The sequence below is a fragment of the Argopecten irradians genome, chromosome 14 (genome assembly GCF_041381155.1).
Source record: "Argopecten irradians isolate NY chromosome 14, Ai_NY, whole genome shotgun sequence".
NCBI classification, from domain to species: Eukaryota; Metazoa; Mollusca; class Bivalvia; order Pectinida; family Pectinidae; genus Argopecten; species Argopecten irradians.
Genome location: NC_091147.1, coordinates 20,200,312 through 20,222,653, shown reverse-complemented (window position 1 = coordinate 20,222,653; position 22,342 = coordinate 20,200,312). Strand labels below are relative to the sequence as shown.

Sequence of the window (22,342 nt, the reverse complement as noted above, 5' to 3'; positions counted from 1 at the left end):
TGAGTTGTACAGCTAAAATGTGATGTGGCTTGTGAAGTTTTAATTGTGCTAAGAAAAAGTGTTACTAATAAAACAATCTGAAAACTCACATTGCTTTTTTTGCAGTTATTAAATCTGATACATATCTTATTTTAAACTTCATTTTAACACATTTGACCAAAGTGACCACATAATTGTTGCTCATTTATTGATTTTTAAATTAAAAAATGAAACTGGGGTTTTAGGTTTTTTCAGAAGTAGTTATTTTATGATTTTACCATATTGGATCCATGAGATTTCGACATAACAACACAATGTCTTATGCATACAGTAAAACTCTTGGAAATGTATAAAGGTAAAACAAAATTGAATATCTGGGACCCTGTGTGATTCACTATATGTATGAATACAATGGATATATATATATATATATGGCTGTATGATATATATGTCACATATAATGCTGAAATAGAACTCAATATATGATAAAAGAGAACTGAACATAAAATAGTGATAATTGATATAATGTGTATGAATTAGTGATCAAAATGAATGAAAGAACATGCATGGATAGAGAGATGGAAGCAAAGATGATAAACATGCTACCAGTCACCGAGGAAATCATGCTGGATATACCAAACTGACATGCAATACCTTAACAGGAAAAACTATATTCACAATCAGTAAATTGATGACATTTATCTACTCTTGATAGATGTTACCATTTATTAAAACATAACTTCTTGACTGGCTGATAAATGATAAATACATAAATACATTCTTATTTGTTTTATTGTATTTCAATCTGTAAGTTGACCTTTATTCATTTCAGCATTTTTTTGTTTTATAAGTTTTTAAATAAATTTATGCACATATTTCGGCTTTCTTAACACAGCTAACTTAGCTTTACATTACACAATTATACCAAAACTTAATCACATCATTTGACCAAAGTGACCACATAATTGTTGCTCATTTATTGATTTTTAAATTAAAAAATGAAACTGGGGTTTTAGGTTTTTTCAGAAGTAGTTATTTTATGATTTTACCATATTGGATCCATGAGATTTCGACATAACAACACAATGTCTTATGCATACAGTAAAACTCTTGGAAATGTATAAAGGTAAAACAAAATTGAATATCTGGGACCCTGTGTGATTCACTATATGTATGAATACAATGGATATATATATATATGGCTGTATGATATATATGTCACATATAATGCTGAAATAGAACTCAATATATGATAAAGGAGAACTGAACATAAAATAGTGATAATTGATATAATGTGTATGAATTAGTGATCAAAATGAATGAAAGAACATGCATGGATAGAGAGATGGAAGCAAAGATGATAAACATGCTACCAGTCACCGAGGAAATCATGCTGGATATACCAAACTGACATGCAATACCTTAACAGGAAAATTCTATATTCAATCAGTAAATTGATGACATTTTTCTACTCTAGATAGATGTTACCATTTATTAAAACATAACTTCTTGACTGGCTGATAAATGATAAATACATAAATACATTCTTATTTGTTTTATTGTATTTCAATCTGTAAGTTGACCTTTATTCATTTCAGCATTTTTTTGTTTTATAAGTTCCTAAATAAATTTATGCACATATATCAGCTTTCTTAACACAGCTAACTTAGCTTTACATTACACAATTATACCAAAACTTAATCACATCGCCATAAAATTTGCTTTGTATGAAACCTACAATACCCTTTTACTTGTTTGGTATGACAGGAAAGGTAAGACTGATAGGTATAATTAGGATTTGATGATTAATTAATGGTGATTAATTCTACTTATATATCATATATGGAATCTCGTCGTTAAAATACTGAATACAGACAGAGAGCTGGTGGAGAATGAATAGGTACAGTGTGTTGAGCAAGGAATACAACAGAGCTCAAACAAAATATAAATTATAATTAATCATGTTGCTAATTGCAAAATAATACATAAATAAAAAAAATCGTTGCTCGTACCATGTAATAAGTATTCTTTCTATAGTATAAGTAGACTATAGTACAGCAAGTATGTAGCTCTACTGAGTATTACATTGTAATAACTATTATATAATTTTTCAGGCAGCATTCTAGCTCTGCTAATAGCTATTGATTCTATCTAACTGTTGTAATGACATTCTAGTTCTGAAAATGTTCTCAGCTAACTTTGCCGTTATCATTAATTGTTTGGCTCTAAGACTATTTCTTCATAATTCTGTGCTTGTTAAAACCATATCTTTATACTTAGCTAAGTCAATAATAAACTCAAATTTAAAAACAATTAAATCTATTAACATATTTTAGCTTTCTGCCTAACAGCTGTAGAATCCTATTCTTTGACTGTTTCTACCTTCATTTTTCAACATCCCGGATTTTGATATTTACAGGATATTGCTCCAATACTTTTGTGTTGGAAAACATATGCCTAACTGTTGCAGCATTCTAGCATTGTATCTGTCAACAGGCATGATATGCTTGCTGTTGCCTAACTGTTACACTTTTCCACGTTTACTTAACTTTTAAAGCATCTAGCAATAATATATTTGCTTCTGTCTACCTGATGTAGCGCTTAGCAATTACCATACTTGATTTTACTAACTGTTGATCATGAAGCACTTAGCAATGTACATGCTTCTGCCTAACTGTTGTAGCACCTAGTAATAGATCTGTTTTACCTAACTGTTGTACATGTAGACCTGTTTTTACCTAACAGTTGTAGCACCTAGTAATAAACCTGTTTTTACCTAACTGTTGTAGCTTCCTAGCTCTATGATATGTTTCTGAAGTGCTGAATAAGGCCCGTAACCAAAAGGAAGGCGTTTTAGTACGAGGAAGGATAATGTGATATAGGTAGTTTCCATATTAATATACAATGATAAATCTCAGCTTACCGCCTTTTTCTTGCTTTTCTAAATATGGAATGAAGTTAAAAATGTTCCTGTCAGTATATATTTGTAGCATTCATACGATGACAAACACAAACAATGACTGAATGGCTGAAGCCTAATAAGCTAAGCTGGCCACCCCAAATAATGTACCCACTCGTGCCTGTCGTCCGGCCTGAAATACAACATTAGTAACATAGGATTTCAGTATTAATGAAGTTAGGACCTGGTAATCTTTAAATTACCCAACCATTAATAAACCTATACAATGTTAAACTATTCATATCCAATTACATGTTACAGTATTTGATCTGTATGCCATGAATTGAACATTGAATTGGACATCTATAACAAAAACCCAAACAGTTTTTAAAACATTTAATTGAACTTTAAATACTGTAAACACACTAGATTTAAATTTCAGTGCATATCTGAACTTGAACAAATTAAATAAATCAATTATCACCAAAGATATCAGTACATAACTGTTATAAGTCAACAACAATAATTGTTTTATCATTATTATATAAGAGCATCCCTAAATGAGCTAAAGAATATACTGCCAAAGGTCACTAGTGTGCTTACAGTATTTTCAAAAAGACAACTTTCAAAATAATGGAAACATTCTAACATTGTCTGAATACTGTGAAATCAAACATTTTCTTTGAAGGTTGTTATTTCATTAAAAGGTACATGAAAATATTATATGACAATCTTTTACTGATTTCTCATTAAGATAATTGAACAAAAGTACATTTTCAATTACTTGTATGGTTCCTATTTGGAGATAAAAATGGTATATGAACAACTGCCTATGTTCATAAATGGTTGTTGTACATATTACTATTTGGTGATAAGTTCCTGTTGAACTGTTATTTTCCAAGCAAAAGTATATATGTGTTTGCAGATAACAAAAATGTCTGATTTTACAGTATTTCATCACTAACATATAAAAAGCTCAGTCCCAAGGCTTACCCAAGTTTTAACAGCCTGATAGAAACACACACACAAACATAAACCAAAACGTGACTACTTTAATTACAATGTGACATATTGTATTTAGCATGTTAATGTTTTTTACCTTAATCAATAACAATCAGTACTAAGATTAAATATTAGAAAATATTTTAGGATATTAGATGAATTCCTTTATAATAAAAGTATTTCTAAAAATAAAGAAAATTTCATTATGAATTTTTTCTCAAAATATGTTTCCATATCTTCTGACTATGCTCCACCCATCAAAATTTCCTGATAATTACTTTTTTTAATTTCACAAAATCAAAATTGTTATAATGATTTATTAATTTAAGCTGTTTGAATCATTATCTTCTAAATGTTCATACTGTAGAGCTATCCGCCATTGTGAGCCAACACTGTATATAATTAGTATGCATAAAAATATGATGTTTACTCACAAACTGATGATGTCACACACAATACCTGCTCACAAGAGTTGATACTACTGAGTTTGAAAAAGACAGAATATATTGTAGTGCGATCAACATGAACCGACACCTTACCTCATCTTCCCCTCCAAGATTAATCTCTGCCAGGTATTTGTCAGCCACCTCCAGCAAGGCATCCTGTGGCCACTCGCTGAACCAGTCGATAGTCGTACAGTTGACAAATGCTGGGTACATACGCATACGGTTCCTAAATACAAATTACTTATAAGTTGCACTATGAACATAAATTCGAGGAAACAAACTTGAATATTAACCACTGAATCTGATATGACTCTATCGCTGACTAAATATCTTCTCTTAAAAGTAAATCAAATCCAAAACAAAATATCAAAGCTTTCATATGGTTAATGATATGGAATAAAATCTATAATCTGTCCATATATAATAATGAATCTTGCATCAATTATTTAAACCTTATCTTTGAGTTAATAAGATTCTGCTTTATCTGTCTTGCATTAAAGTGGTCTACATCATCTCAGAATTTTCTTAAATTTATTACTTATCCAACTTCAGTCTTGGTATCAGCAATTTGTGTACCTGACCTATTTATTTGTGTACCTGACCTATTTACTTTTTACCTGAGTTTTTAACGTCTATTTGAATTCTTTTCCCGAGTTGTCTGTCTTTTACTGGAGTTATCTACCTTACCTGAGTTCTACCTGGCTTGTCTACCTTACCTGAAGGGCTCTCCCACAGGACTCATACACAGCACCACATGAAGGTTGGATCTCACTCGGGAAATGAGGAATGCAAACACACTCTGAGGGCTATCATCGATTCCTTCTTTTTTGACAATGTCACTCAGAGCCGTTCGCACCTGGGTAATGATAATATCAAACACAAGATGCACAAAGGTCATTGGTTCGATAGCCTTTTGAGTTCTGGCTACTACAATGTACACCAAGTGTTTGACGGTGTGTACCTGTCTGATGCCTGTTTCAACTCACCCTCCTATCAGCTGGTGTTAATACTTGTTAGTCTGTGTCATTGGAATATCTAAATGTTTCAGACCTATTTTATTTAACGTAATTTGAAACATTTGCTGTCATTTTGATCAAGTCATAGTGTCTATAAGATGTTTGAAAAACTCCTTAGTTTCTAAATGTTTCAAACATCATGTATGTTGTTGTTGTGTTTACTTATCTTTGAATATTTTTTTTTGTTTTAGGTAAGTTGTTTTTTTTTATTTGATTTCCTTTTTTTTTTTTTTTCATTTTCAGAATTATTCTTCAAACTACCTCTTAGAATTTCATTTAATTCTTAAAAGAAAATTTAACCAAAAATTACCAAAATCATTTAATGATGACCTTTCTAAACATTTTTCCTATATTTTTTTCATAAATGGTAAAGTTTTATGGCAATCCATACAATCTGAATGCATCATATCTGTTTTCTAAAATTTAAATGTTTCATTATTGTCTTAGAAATAATTGTTGCATTTCATATTTGAAGGTGAGACTGAATACTATGTTGTACTGATGAACTCCGTAATTTCTTAGATCTTGATGTATGTTAGATTGTAAGTTTGAGATAGCTGACAAAAGAAATTTGTTGTACCAGGCATCAGATCTGTACCAATACATGTATACATATACCCCTGGGGTAGTGGCATAGGAATCAATGCCATCCCCAGGGGAAGGGTGTTGGACACTTGTTGGTCAAAAATACACATAAGACTCTTTGGCCAATAAACTTTTCACTACATTCAATCAATTGATCACTTTGAAGAACATTTGAAGAAGAAAAAGAGAAACTGTAACTGATTTAGTTTATGCTGTTTTATCTACAACAACAGATTGAGATAATGAGCAGTAATAAAATCATTTGTTGTTCAAAAGAAATATTAAGTATAATAAATACTAGATAAGACAGAAAATAACTGATAAATAAAACTTGAAGCTGAAATCAATAACTAGACTGAAAACTTGTTTCCACAACAATGTGCAGTTTTAAAATTTCACACCAGATCAAGGGTCTTAGTGTATTGGCCAAAGAAAATGTGGTCGATTGATAAACAAGGGTCCAGATGTTTTTTCACAGCACCATTCTACAGCAGTTAGAACATTAAAGCAATTCTGTCACCAGATCACAAAAAGCATCAGTTCCAAATAAGCAAAATAACAATATCAACCCTTAATGCATTCCTATATGATAAACTTAGACTGATCCATGGACCAGTCTAAATAATCATATTGGAGTGATAGGGTTTCCATTTAACTTGCACCCCTACAACATCACACATAGCGTAATCACTGTAAACCAACTTAATTTTTAGTGACTTATTTCACATTTTATGCCAAAATACTTTTTCACAGCGATTTAATTTTGTTAAAAGGTTTTATTGCTCTTGTAGTTGAATCTTTTTCATGTCAATTTATATTCACAGAATTTTACTGTTCTTGATCGAAATGCAAAATTTAATTACAAAGTTGGTTTACAGAGTAGAAAATTCAAAGACTGTATTCAAATTTCCTATCAACCACATGAATATTTCATTTTGTCAATACCAAACAACCAACAGCACAATTAGGTAAAAATTAGACAAATTAATTATCTTTAATTAAACATCAAAATCACATAATGTTGTTTATTAATTTGGAGATGTTATAAAATATGTTAAACACACGTTATCATTAAATCGTTTCATTCCTTCTGCTTTGCAAATAAAATACTGCATATCAATATTTTGAAATTCCACTTTAACATCATTATTTTCACGAAAAAAGAAACAGAAAATTCTAAATCTAAATTACACATTTTCATTTCTAGTAAGTCAGTATCAGTATGAACAGGTCCATATGGCCTGATTAGGTTTTGGGAGTAATCTTAAAGGGACATATATCATGTGACTGAGTTTGTTTTATGTGTCTTGACAAAGGGGCAGATTGCCTTGAAAATTTTACAAAAATTTTGTTTCCATACTATTGGAACTACTTCTTTACCTCATAGTTACTACTTCAAGTAATTTGTATCTACAGACCTACATTTGTAAGGATCCCATGTTATCTGATATTACCTCTTTGACCCTAACCAATAGTAATTGATATAAAACCTTATTGATATAGAGAGATAATAACAGATTTAAAATTCCATTCTTATTATTTTTGTTATAGAGACTTTGCAAACCCACGCTACAACAAACCAAAGTCACTCCTTGAAATGTTGGGACCAAGAAGCATGAAGTGACCCACCGATAGCCAAGTGACCGACCGATAGCCAAGTGACCTACTGATAGCCAAGTGACCCACCGATAGCCAAGTGACCTACTGATAGCCAAGTGACCTACTGATAGCCAAGTGACCCACCGATAGCCAAGTGACCTACCGATAGCCAAGTGACCTACCCTTAGCCAAGTGACCCACCGATAGCCAAGTGACCCACCGATAGCCAAGTGACCCACCGATAGCCAAGTGACCCACCGATAGCCAAGTGACCCACCGATAGCCAAGTGACCTACCCTTAGCCAAGTGACCTACCGATAGCCAAGTGACCCACCGATAGCCAAGTGACCTACCGATAGCCAAGTGACCCACCGATAGCCAAGTGACCCACCGATAGCCAAGTGACCCACCGATAGCCAAGTGACCCACCGATAGCCAAGTGACCTACCGATAGCCAAGTGACCTACCGATAGCCAAGTGACCACCGATAGCCAAGTGACCACCGATAGCCAAGTGACCCACCGATAGCCAAGTGACCCACCGATAGCCAAGTGACCTACCGATAGCCAAGTGACCCACCGATAGCCAAGTGACCCACCGATAGCCAAGTGACCTACCGATAGCCAAGTGACCTACCGATAGCCAAGTGACCCACCGATAGCCAAGTGACCTACCGATAGCCAAGTGACCCACCGATAGCCAAGTGACCCACCGATAGCCAAGTGACCCACCGATAGCCAAGTGACCTACCCTTAGCCAAGTGACCTACTGATAGCCAAGTGACCCACCGATAGCCAAGTGACCCACCGATAGCAAAGTGACCCACCGATAGCCAAGTGACCTACCCTTAGCCAACTACTACTACACTTACCTCCTCAAACTCGTCAGGTTTGTAGAGGTTGGGTACCTCACCACTACTGAGGATGTTGTTGATGTCCTCCAGGAATCCCTCCTCCACAACCTGGGTGTCGTTAAAGATAAACACTGTGGGTTTGTTGTCCACACCGGCCTGCCAGTAAAGGCGCTTCAAATCTGAGGGTAAAGTTGATCAGGCTTAGATCAGGAGACTGTTCACAGGTAAACTTTTGACTTGACATCAAAAATGTTTGTCATCTTTAATAAAAGATTATTGCCACTTTTCAACAATGATTGTTATTACCTTTTACCATCTTATCTGTGATAAGCAGGACTTCAACTTCCCAGTAAGATATTTTAGACTTTATCTTATCTTGAAAAAAAGATTTCTCATGCATAAAATTACCTGACACACAGTCATCTCAATAAAGGTTGTCTTGATTATTGATCAAACTAACTTACCATCTCTGAATTCTTGTTTGCGATACAGTTTTGTGACTTCTATCTGAAAGATGGTGAATTCACAGATGCTTGCAGCCAGTCTGGTCAAACTCTGTCGACCACTTCCTCCGACACCGACCAGCAACATGTTCCCACGGGGCTGGCGGATCACACGCACAACCTTGGATACTAAAACATAAATTTTCAACCTTAATTAACTATTTATTTGACGTTCTATAATCAGGTATATACATTTTCAGATAACCCTGTGTATTTTAGACAATACCATCCTCCATATCCTAGGGATAACTATCACTGTCATTACATCCACCCCTGGAATATTTCAAAGCAAAAATGAATGTGAGTGTAATTGTGCTTCAATAACCATTAGTCACTATGATGCAATATGATAATATTAACTTAATTATCTCTCATTACGACAGAGGTACAATATACTAAATGTGAAGTAAATACGTAAAGTGTTTGGAAAGTACAGTGAATATCTGACCATGTTCAATGGCGTCCCTGAAGAGTACCAGGTCCATGTTGACGACGCCGGGCGTGCTGTTGTACTCCTCCAGTAGATCCATCATGTGTTTCTTCAGGTTAGTGATGTCCTGAATGTCTTCATATACATTGTCTGGATTCATGTAATCACCTGTCAACCAATCAAAAACATGTATGGTCAACCATTAACCAATCAAAATATTCAGTCACCTGTCAGCCAATCAAAACACATATGATCAACCCTTGACCAACCACAACTTAAAATAACTTGGTAACCAATCAAAAACATTAAATTCAACCTGTGACCAATCCAAGAATGTAGTCAACGAACCAAAAACAAAATACAGTATAGGTAACATCTGACCAATCAAAACATGATAGCACTTGTCAACCAATCAAAAACACTGAATTTTGTTCAATGACTTTTCATGTAATACAAAATATCAGTGTCACCATTAAGTTTAGAAACAATGGCAGAATATTCTTTCTGTCATGCAAATAAAAAATGATAATCAGAGTAATTAGCTTTCTGAAATTACCAATATGCAGCAGCACTCTAACCTTGCTTAGTGCAAATTATCAAACTAAAACATAAACATATATGCCACTGGCTCCTAATCAAAGCAGGACAAGACAGAAAGGGCCAGACATAAATAACAAAGCAGCATCCCCCCATCACCACTACACACCATCCTTTTCATAGTGTTGGTATAAATAGTCAAATCCATGTTGTTACATACCAAATATGGGAGGTTGTTTGTTAGGACAGATGTTGTGGTAGGTCTGATCAAACAGCGTTCCCAGTTTCTCTGTCAGGATGTTGATGAATGTTTCGTGATCTTTCTCCTCCACCAGTCGATCAGAGAATACTCTGTATAACAATACCATGATAGGTAATTAAAATTACAACTTCAGTGTAAATATCTTGTGTTTCATACAGCAAATTGATATTTATTGGGTAAATGAAAGATAACAGTTTACACAAATTGATTCAGGAGATAAAAAGATGATTTCATTGGTACCATACAATTTCAAGGAATTGTTGTATGTGTGACTAATCTACAATCCACAAGGATGTTTCCTGTAAAAAAAACTTTCTGCAAGACATTGCTTTTGACTATTAATTTTCCAAACTTCTAAAATCATAAGTTGCTTAACTTCTCTTAACACTAAGAATATATGTGTTCTGTCATGTTTTTGTTTATCATAAAACTGACTATAACACTGAGAGAAGACAATGCTACTGATGCAACAGTGGGAGAGGCAGCAACAGTGGGAGAGGCAGAAATGACAATGTAATACATCTGAGTTGTACACCATACCTGAAACACTCGTGAATCCAGAGTCTGGTCATAGCGTTTTTAGTATCATGGAAGTCTTTATGGGCTCTCAGTAGACCTTGGAAAATCTGTAATATACCAAACAAAAACACTCACAGTTTGGGAACATAAAAACCCGCCCGAGATATACACAAATTCTCAATTAATATGAGATTATAAGTCTCTGAATCTTAATTGGTCAAGAATACTTCTCAATATGATGCATTTATTAACTGTTATAAAATGTTTGCTAACTCAATATATATACTGTATAGCATCTAAATTTTGTGATTAACTGGTTGGAACTTATTTGTGGGATTCTATTTTCGTGAGTCATTTTTATAGCCATTTGAAGTGTCATTCATGTGTGACTTTTTGTTGTTGTCTATTTTGGGTGCGGTTCCGTACCTTGGAGATGTCCCTGAGGTTGAAGAGGTAGTGGATCTTGGTTGGGGTAGGGAGGAATTTTCCTACGACGGCCTGGTACATCTCAATAGTGGCCTGGGTCAGTACATCTCCAATAGGCTTCACTTCTTCTTCAAAGTCCTGCAGCTTCTGGTTTATCATCGACCCAAAGATCCTCTTGATTTGTGATTCCTACAAAACACACAAATCCGTAATATTGGCCCAAGAGGTTTGCATTTCATTTCAGAGAATAAACTGGCATAGGGCACACAGGTAGTCAATTTGGAATTTTTCTATATGATCAGATTTCTGACAATTTCCACATTGTGAAATTATGATCGATGTTTAGGGATATCAACCAAATGCTGTTTTCTTTAGCAACATAAAATCAGGTATAAATCACAATGCTTTAAAAGTGGTAGCAATTTGAAGAATTTGAACTACTTTTTTTGCCTTTTTATATAATAGAGGGAAGGTCAAGGAAGGTCAAGTGAAGGTCAAGAGAGTCAAGGGAAAGTCCAGGGAGTCAAAGGAAGGCTGCGGGAAGGTCAGATTATTGTCCTGAACACCTACCTGTGGGAAGGTCATGTTGATGAGGTTGAATCTACTCTGCAGACGACGGGAGATAACCATTCTACCTCCACCAGGGGGCCCCATGGCAGCCAGAAGGAACATATCCTTGATTGATTTTATGGTCTGTTTGAGCCTGTCATACCAGAATCCGTAATCCAGCCAGAGCTTCATCAACTCTAGCGGAGGCTGGGAACTGTAGGTCTTGGCGTCCACTTTTCCAAGTGTGTTCTCCACCACTGAAGTCTTTCCAGTTCCTACAGGTCCCACCAACATGACAGGCCAAACGTATCCTTAGCAGGCATGTTGAAATCATCCATGAAGGTCAGCAGCTTCTTACCACCGATGGGGACGTACACTCCCATTGGTACGTTTTTCTACTCGACTCTCGATGATGTCCTGTACCTGGTTTGAGCTAGTCTGAAGGACGAAAAATATTTGCCATTAAAATTTTACCTAGACAAATATTTTTTTAAAAATAAGCAACATTTTTCTCCATAAATTTAAAGATGCATATGACTTTGTAATGTTAAATAATCTAGAGGGAATATCATAAACTACAAACCTGGGCGGACATGTTGACGGTGAGAAGACTGTAGGTCTTGGCGTCCACTTTTCCAAGTGTGTTCTCCACCACTGAAGTCTTTCCGGTTCCTACAGGTCCCACCAACATGACAGGATTGAAGGATTTGATCAGTGTGGAAACCAGGTACTGGTACCTGACGGTGTCCACAGTCGGAACGATCAGCTTATAGAACGGAGTTCTACAACAAACAGTGTTCATCAGTAAACAAAGATGATAAAAGGTGGACTCCAATATCTACAAGGATTTAGTTCAAATTTAATATTGTCATTAAACATAAACTGGCCTGGAGCTATTTTCCATAATATCTTGTGTTTCTTTTAAATTAGTATTCCTTTCATAGGGAAAATACGGTATCTATTCTTGGTATCTTTAAAAATCTTTTGCACAAATTATAAAGTTTTTGTTATGTACCAAAAATACAATGCAAAATACAGCATGCTAAACCTGAAGTTCATATCTTGGCCAGTCTGCGGCATACTTGAAGCCCTTTGAAGCCTAGATCTCCTCTCCTATCAAATATAACTAACCGAAGTCCCCTCAAAGTCTAGTTCTCCCCACAACTTACCCTGGAGCATACTTAAAGCCCCCTCTAAGCCTCTCCTCCCAATGAACCCAGGTCTTGCCCTTAGGATCAACACAATATTCATAGATAGTGTCTTTGTTGGGGAAAGTTCCCTCCATTTCACGAATGTAATTGTCAATCTTCTTCCTTCCGTCCTCATCGACAGATGCACAGATGGACCAGATCATACAGAACTGGAACCACAGCTCTACCATCCTCACAAAGTTCTCTGTATCGTGCGGGTCAACCTGGAGAAATGGCAAGTTCATACGATCAGTCAGATGTAATTACAATGTAACAGTAATTCATCCATGTTATTAAAGTACAAGTTTGTTCAACAAATCCGTAACCAAAACATGAAAATATAATTTTTGAGATGCTAAAATAAATGTATCTGCAGCTGTATATTTGCTGCTTACTTTAACTAAATACATAGTATGAAATGGCACTTATCAACAATATATAATTACTGAATAGCACTTTAAATTTCATGGTCTTTAAGGGACATATTACATCCTTATATTTTGAATTAGGTATTGTTCTTAGGTACAGTACTGAATTGCAATGATTGCAGATTTCAATGAAAATGCGACTATAACAAATAACCACCAAATTTAACCACAATACAGTATTGTAGACTTGTACCTCAGCAAAAACTTGAGATATAAAACTTACTCCATTTTCTGGGGTTCCTAAAGAATCAAACAGCTTGCACAGGGATGAGACACCATTGAGCTGGGCAATGGGAATCAAATCACTGCAGTTCTGGCGTTTGAATTCCAATATCTTCACCAAGTACTTGTCAAACAGACGCCGCAGTTCTTCCACGAGTTGCTGTAAAAATTAAAGTCAAATGTTTTGCTTCAGCAAAGCTGATGATGGACAACATCAATACGCTGCTAACTCAATGATACGAGGATTAGTATGATTATTGACATCAACTGTCCGAATTTTAGGTTTTAAGGTTTTACTAAAACTAACATCATAAATTCCTCTTTTAGAAGAATAATACCTCTTGAATATTTATTAATAAAATCTTATCTTTTCATTTAACTTTTCTTTTCACAAATTTAAGATGCTTTTACAGACCCATCATTGGAAACCCTGGTGTCACTGGTCTTTTTTTGTGACAAACAAGAGAGCTGAGACACATTGGTTTCCGACAATGTTACAGACCTTGGTGTTATATTATTTTCTCTAAACAACAGAGCTATCCTTCCTAACCTTTTTCTCCTTCTTCTTCTCTAACCAGGACTCAACAAATGGCTCCCAGCCATTATCATTGTAGTCTGCGTACACCATACCACAGCGAGACACAGTGGCAGGGGAGGCGACTGCCAAGTCCTCAACTTCAAACAATAGCGACACCTGCTCAGGCATGGAAATACGCTCTCCGTTAATCAGAGTCAGGATCTTGTTGTCGTCCATCACAGAGTTCATACTCTCGATCCAAAGTGTGTCCACTGGACCATCAAATACAAGCCATTTCTCATCAGGGCGCTCATCTGAAACATTCATTACTTAATTATTCATCCATAAAAATTTTACAAATTTCTTCTTCCAGCGTTTTAAGTAAACAAATTTTAAATGTGTTTTTGCATGGTACAAGTGTAGATAACCTCACCATCTGTGAAAAGCATGAGTGTATTGGAGGCTGTGGTATATTTTAATGTTGGTCTATAATGCAAACGTCAGTGTCAGGTTTTTTACGCCATTTACAGGGTTTTTTTCCCCAGCATCATATACAAGTTAAAAAGATTGGCCTGTCAAAAAGAAAGATTTCGTATCAAAAGAAAGAAAAATTTAGCGTAACATTTTGTATTCTGTGTTTTATTTTATAATGTATGTTACATTTTTACCACACACTACCAACATTTAACTTACCAGCACAGGTCTGTCTCATCACACTTGACAATACACCATCCGTCCACTCATTTGTGTTGAGGTCAAACTCTCCGTACAGTTCACCCAGGGACAGGGATTTGGGGTTAATGGGATATTCCTGTAACATAAATACACCATGTAATATCACAGAAACACAAGTGATAAAGGAAGACATTTTTATAACTTTTGTCCACATGCCTATCTTGGCCTCACACTCCCAATCTACAGCACCCAATCACTTAGCCAAACATATCTGTGGTTTACACCACTGAGCCACCTGTATATCCTCAAAAAAGGACGTAATTGGAAGTCTTGTATCACTACTAAGGACAGATAACTTCACTTTTTTTATTAAGATTACTGTAAATCAGCTTTCTTTCGGGGCTACTAAATTTTGCGACTTTTGTTTCAAAACATTTTTGCAGTGATTTAGTTTTAGGAATTTAAAGCTGAATGGAAACACCATTGAATTTAATTGTGCAAGAATTGAGGAAGATATCAATTTGTGGTGATAAACTTTCGCAAATTTACCTTAATGGTAAAATTTGCGAAAAATGAATTGCACACAAAAGAATGTTGGTTTACAGCACATTTTCATTTGCTTGCCTACCTTGACAAGTTGGAACCCGCTGTCTTTCTCCTTGTTGAGACGAGACAAGGTGCCCTGTAACATACGCCAGGAGACCGTCTTCCCTGACTGTGTAGAGCCGACAATCATGACAGAGTGACGAGATGTCTTCGTCTCGTAAAGCTGGAGGATTTTGGTGATGGTGTGATTGTTACACTGGAGTTGGTTTTCTTTCAGTTCTGCAGTGATAGCTGTCTTCATCTGTCAGCAAATAGTATTTGGATCAGCATCATTGTTAAAAAATGGTATAATCTCTATGGTCATATTTACTCCAAGTAACATAAGGAACTTTTTCATTAAGCATTTTGTATATCTCCAAATTCTTAAATATTTTGTCATTTAAAAACCTGTTCAATACAATATCTTATTCAATTTCAATAAAACAAAAAAAGTCTTATTAGCTTCATGACAGAGGCTTTTTACTGACTAGCCGAAATTCTATTTGTGTACACTAAGATGCCTAAAAAATACTTCCTGCAAATTTTCAGGAAAACAAAATTCTGTATTCAGATGAAATACAAGCTTATCAGTAAATAGTAACATAAAAAAATCATTCATGCTTTCATGTTGCATTTACCTTGCTGTAGTCTATGGCTGGAGTCTCGATACCAGGGAACAAGTCAGACATAATTCCGTTGAACAGCGGCAGATCGACGGCCGTCATCTTAGCTATGTTCATGTCCTTCATGGAGAGCAATAACAGCTGGGGACACAAAACAACATGGTAAACACCAGGGTCATGGAGAGCAATAACAGCTGGGGACACAAAACAACAGGGTAAACACCAGGGTCATGGAGAGCAATAACAGCTGGGGACACAAAACAACAGGGTAAACACCAGGGTCATGGAGAGCAATAGCAGCTGGGGACACAAAACAACAGGGTAAACACCAGGGTCATGGAGAGCAATAACAGCTGGGGACACAAAACAACAGGGTAAACACCAGGGTCATGGAGAGCAATAACAGCTGGGGACACAAAACAACAGGGTAAACACCAGGGTCATGGAGAGCAAATTAGCAGCTGGGGACACAAAACAACAGGGTAAACACCAGGGTCATGGAGAGCAATAAGCAGCTGGGGACACAAAACAACAGGGTAAACACCAGGGTCATGGAGAGCAATAACAGCTGGGGACACAAAACAACAGGGTAAACACCAGGGTCATGGAGAGCAATAGCAGCTGGGGACACAAAACAACAGGGTAAACACCAGGGTCATGGAGAGCAATAGCAGCTGGGGACACAAAACAACAGGGTAAACACCAGGGTCATGGAGAGCAATAACAGCTGAGGACACAAAACAACAGGGTAAACACCAGGGTCAATCATAATGTAAACTATACTCTTAACAATGTCATTGAAATTGTTACAGTAAAGACATGTAATTTGAATCATGAATCATAGTCTACCATTGGTACGTATGACTGTCACACCAACCTTGCAATCATTCATTAATTAAAATGTAATGTACAATTGAAGAAGTACCCGGTCTTTAAACTATCATGATAATAATTATTTGATCTGTACAATTGTTTAGTTTCTATTATTCAAGTAGAGACGATAACAGGAACACTTGCACTTTTTCATTCGGGTAAAAAAGATTATGCATTGTATTTGATAATTATGTAGCAGTATTAGAATAATGTAAACTTGTGTTGTATTATTATAATACAGCACTGTTTTATTTTGTACTTAATTCTCTATAGAGACTATATACCTTTCTAGCAATAGTATTTATTATATCTAAAACCAATCACTATATGTAGTTCACAACTTTTTACAGGGAGGTAATAAAGTTTTTACACTCATCATATCAAAGAAATTTAGAGAACCATTTGACTTTGACAAGGTGTCTGGCCAACACACTGTGTGGAATATTCACAAACTAAACTGTGTTACCATCAGTGTCAGAACAGTGTACCAGTCGACAAATGTGTGCTTGCACTGACAAGGGGTGTTTTCTTTTTTCATTTTGACAAGAAGAATGTGAGAATGGTGTACAAAAATTAACAAACACTGAGAGAGGTGGTTTTAATCTCAAGGAAATGGTCGACTAAATTTTTTTTTATTTAATTTTCTTTTTTTAATAAACTTGGACCCTTTACTAAACAACATACAGAATGCACAAAGAGAAAACACATCTATATGTTTTATCATCATTAAAACTGGAAATTTGAAGAAAACAAAATCTAGTAAAATTTACAGAGCAGCAATATGAATTTCTTTCTATTGTAAAAAAAAAAGAATTTAGTATTTCTATGTATAAAAAAAACCCATTGTCATGCACATGAATATCGTTATAATAATATTGTTTCATATTATGTCACATGAGCAAACACAACAGTACAGAATAATCCATTTCTCCTCTTCTTGGTGCATTTTTTGGCTGAACTAGAGGACCTATAACATTAATATTGTTCAAATCCCAACACCTGGCAATAACTAGCTTATCTATTTGAGCATTCGAAAGTCTACAAAAACATGCATAATATTATGTAGCTGAACTGGACAAAAATCTTGAAATATATTTGAGCATAGAATTCCCTCTAATGGTAAATTCCATCATTATAATACTGAAATTTATATGATACCTAAACCCATTTTCACTGTAACTTGCATAATGACAAAAATTCTGGATATATACAGATTGGCAAATCCATGCTGTCTAGCTCAAAAATATAAAATATAGGTGTAGTAAATAAAGGTAAATAAATATATTTAAAAAGAGATATGTCTTGATAAATAAAGCATACACACAAAAACACAGCACATACTGTAGTTCAATTTCTTTTTGAAAATTAAGAATCAACTCAATTATTTAAAATTCCATTTCAAAATATTTCATCATACTTTTTTAATAATAAATTGAAAAAATGATGTAAAAATGTAGATAAGCCAAAATGAGAAAAAAATTGTTTTCCTGAATTTTCCATTATTTTTTTGGTAATATCCATGAAACCAACTCATGTAAAATAATACAGGTAAACATGGTCTTCTTGTATATATGTTTTTGGGACTAAAGTTCAATTTCTATATTAAACATTCTCCATGTTCTGACAATAAAATTTTGCTATGTTTTTGTGTGAGCCTTTGTTACCTCTTCATCAGTAACATGTTCATTTTCAAACTTCTTTACAGCTCCCTGTATTTTATCAAAATTAAATCTTTGAACTTCCAAGAAATAGACAAAAATAATTCAACAGCAAAAACATATTCAATTTGATCAAATAAATAAACAACTGCTCTGAAAGGTTCACAATGCCACAATATTTCAAAACAAGCTCATACACACACTCAACAAGGTGTGAATCAGTACAAAAAAGAATTCATATAAAAATATTATATTTAATAGCCAGATTATAAAAAAAAAGGTTGCATACATTTATCAGTATTAAATCTTAATTATCTTATTAATATTATTATTATATAATAATAAATGATTTTTTCAAATAATTGCTAATTAACAAAACATCTGTGTTTTTTGTTCCATATTTTAAGCCTATTGTTTCGAGTTTACTTAAAATTGTATTTTTATTGTTTGCCTTTTGCTGTAACCAATAAATTACACATTCTTATATGAAATGGAGAATGTGTAATCTCTTTGCCTAATGCTAAATCTTTTTTTTTTTTTTTTTTCGCAATAAAATCTGAAAGTGAAATCAGATTGGAGTTAGATTAGTGAAAAAAGTTACATTAGTAGGTTGGTTTTTTTCAATCTCAGAAACAACTAACTCTCTGAGTGACCTACCTCCTCATCAGGCATGTTGGGGTTGCTGCGCTTCTTACGACCAGCGTACCGGAGGACGGACACCAGAGCTCGGAGTCCGAAGTCGTAATGGTCCTGTTTAGAAAGCTGTTGCTCAGCAAGGGAATACAGTGTGTACACTTTCTTTGCCAAAGCCTGTGAAAAAATAAACAAGGTAAGGTAAAAATAAACTATTTAACAAATCAAATGAAATTTTAATTATACACATGTTCACATGATTAAATGAACACCGGTACCTACTGTACAATTGTGATGATTTCAGAGTTTAATTAAGATTTTATCTCCAGTCATAATTTAGTTCAGTTAAATTACCTAGGTAATTTTTTTTTTTTTTTTTTTTTAAGGGATGGGTGTCTACAGAGACAAGCTGTGGCATACATTATTACTGATGTGCCCCAGCTTCGATAGCAAAATATTTCATACGATAAATCAACCTGATAAAAATCTGATTGTAGAGTAAATCAAACAGGAGGTATCAGACAACAGATCCATCACTGACCTTAGTGTTTCCAAAGCCTTCACCAAACAGTGTGATTTCTGCAATGAGGTTGGAGTCAGGAACAACCATGGCAATGGGTCGGAACATAGACTTGAGGTTATCAGGCAACTCGGTACGACCAGCGTAACCTGAAACAGACAATAAATCCAGTCACTTCTTGGTAATTGGATTTTTTTTCTCTCTAATAGTAAGTACCATATGCATGCTCTTGTATACACAGAACAAGAGGCCCAGAGGGCCTGTATCGCTCACCTGGTTTGTAATGCCAAGTACAGTTGTGAATACTGGTTCATTGGTTTTTTTCTGAAGGAATCTGAATATTTACTTCTAATTCCCCTATTCGGCCCCGCCCCTCCTGCCCCAGGGGGTCAGAGCCAAACTTTATACAAGTTCTGTTCCCCTTCCCCCAAGGATGTTTGTGGCCGAATTTGGTTACAATCCATGCAGAACTCTACGACAAGTAGCGATTTATAGGATTTACCTCTATTTCCCCTATTTGGCCCCTCCCCTCCTGCCCCTGGGGGGTCAGAGCCAAACTTTATACAAGTTCTGTTCCCCTTCCCCCGAGGATGTTTCTGGCCAAATTTGGTTACAATCCATGCAGAACTCTACGACAAGTAGCGATTTATAGGATTTACCTCTATTTCCCCTATTTGGCCCCTCCCCTCCTGCCCCTGGGGGGTCAGAGCCAAACTTTATACAAGTTCTGTTCCCCTTCCCCCGAGGATGTTTCTGGCCAAATTTGGTTACAATCCATGCAGAACTCTATGACTAGTAGTGATTTAAAGAAAATGTTGACGGACGGACGCACGTCGGATGCCGGACGACGGACGCCGCGCCATAACATAAGCTCACCAGCCCTTCAGGCCAGGTGAGCTAATAAAAACTGTGTTAAACTGAAAACTTAATCAACGTAATGTATGTTACAAAATATCATATAGTCGGTTATTTTTGCAAGATAAAATTTTCACATTTGGACTAAAAATGGGTAAATTTCTCAATCTTCCAGCAACCTCTAAATATCAAAAACTTTTGTTTTATTCAAGAAAAACAATAAGAAAATAAATCAAAATGTTGAGGCAGCATGAACAATGACATCAAACGTCCTCCTGATCTGGTTTTGTAATTACCTGGGTTCATTGTGATGAAGATACCACATGACCAAACCAAGTCAATTTCACGACCTTCAAACACAAATCGTGATGATCCTGCTGCCAAAGCACTGAGAATGGAGAGAATCTGCTGGGCGACGACAGACAACACCTCAATGTTGATACGGTTAAACTCGTCAAAGCAGCCCCACGCTCCAGTCTGTCAAACATTAAAAAGTAGAGATTTTCAGAGACAAAATTGAACAGATTTATCAAAACAAGGTAATGCTTATCTGTTTTTGATCAGTGAATGCCATGATAAAGAATTCATGTATTACCAAATCATGTAATTTTTTCATTGCAGACTAACAATATAAGAAATATAAGACAACAGGACCTTAAATAGACAGTTTTGTACTGACCTGTGCCAAACCTGAGAACATACGACCCATGGACTTGTAATCCAGACCTTCGGAGCAGTTCACCACGATGACGTACATGCCAAGACATTTACCCAAGTCCTTGACTGTCTCTGTTTTACCAGTACCGGCCGGCCCCTTAGGGCTGCCTCCTCTGTGGAGGTGGAGCGCAGTGGTTAGTGTGATGTAACATCTGTCAGTCAGCGGGGTAATGACCAGACGGCCAGAGTTTCCTAGGTACTCGTATCCGTACGGGAACTGTGTGTTTGTCTGTTTCACAACACAGTCGTCGATGGGTGACTAAAACGAAAAGTATCAGGAAGTCAGACAAAACACATAAACATATCAAACAGTTTAACATTCATTTTCTTACCTTAACTCTTAAGATTCAGTCTACTTTCAATACATTTATAAAATATTAATCTTTTAATCAATATTTCAAATGTCAGAAACTTCAGATTTATACGAACCTTCTCCCAGTAAAGTCGGAGCTGACTTAGCCATTCAAATGCATTCTCATCTGATGTGTTGGTCTTGATCAGCTTCTCAATGATGTCCCTAGCGTGTACCTCTATGGTTACCAAGGCAACCACCTTCAAACGCTGCATCTTAGAAAGATTTCCTCTGATGGCTTCTGAGAATTTGTTCAGCATAGCAACCTGGATTAGAAAAAATCATGTAAAAATATGGCTACCTGGGATTTTTTTAGCTGCAGAAACCCTAAGAATAAATATTTTCTGTTGAAATCATAGATTTTATTAATAGTGAATAAATCTAAGGCTACTTATCACACTACTAATATAGAGAACCTGTCAAGTAGTAACATCAATAATTGAAATTGTAAGTATGATTTATGACACATATGTAGGATAATTATCATTCTGTGGAACTTTTGCTGTGACCTTTCACCTTTGGTTTTCTGTCTGACCTTGACCTCACCTGTTTGCGTTTCATTGTTTTCAGTGCTTTCTTGTCTCCCCTGTCTCGTGTGAGTTTGAGCGCGCGCTCCACGTCTGTAGTCCATTGCATCTGACTAGCAGTGATACACAGCTAGTATACAAAACAAAACAAAAAAATAAACATTTATATTAAATTAATGAATAAATGACCTTTAACCTTTTCGACATACCAACAAAACCTTCTTATTACTGTAAACCCAACTTATTTTCACACATGATTGATTTCCATGTATTTCACAGGCAAAAGGAAATCACAAATAATATATTCAACAAAATTAATTGTCATGAATAATTCACTTGGCAGAAAAATGCAAAACTAAGTC

The 22,342-nt window shown here is 35.4% G+C and overlaps 1 protein-coding gene across 1 annotated transcript in view; it reads right to left on the bottom strand.

The window, feature by feature from the left end:
* Positions 1–22,342, bottom strand: part of LOC138306934 (dynein axonemal heavy chain 2-like) — a 59,275-nt gene that overhangs the window by 15,963 nt on the left and 20,970 nt on the right. Inside the window, 24 exon segments of the mRNA XM_069247514.1 lie at positions 4,420–4,552; positions 5,043–5,182; positions 8,398–8,558; positions 8,844–9,011; positions 9,331–9,480; positions 10,070–10,200; positions 10,652–10,737; positions 11,057–11,245; positions 11,627–11,819; positions 11,903–11,985; positions 11,987–12,043; positions 12,189–12,387; positions 12,775–13,019; positions 13,447–13,605; positions 13,996–14,276; positions 14,656–14,773; positions 15,266–15,484; positions 15,861–15,986; positions 19,034–19,186; positions 19,551–19,678; positions 20,681–20,861; positions 21,064–21,360; positions 21,531–21,719; positions 22,000–22,110. Coding sequence (XP_069103615.1) covers positions 4,420–4,552; positions 5,043–5,182; positions 8,398–8,558; positions 8,844–9,011; positions 9,331–9,480; positions 10,070–10,200; positions 10,652–10,737; positions 11,057–11,245; positions 11,627–11,819; positions 11,903–11,985; positions 11,987–12,043; positions 12,189–12,387; positions 12,775–13,019; positions 13,447–13,605; positions 13,996–14,276; positions 14,656–14,773; positions 15,266–15,484; positions 15,861–15,986; positions 19,034–19,186; positions 19,551–19,678; positions 20,681–20,861; positions 21,064–21,360; positions 21,531–21,719; positions 22,000–22,110 — 3,897 coding nt within the window.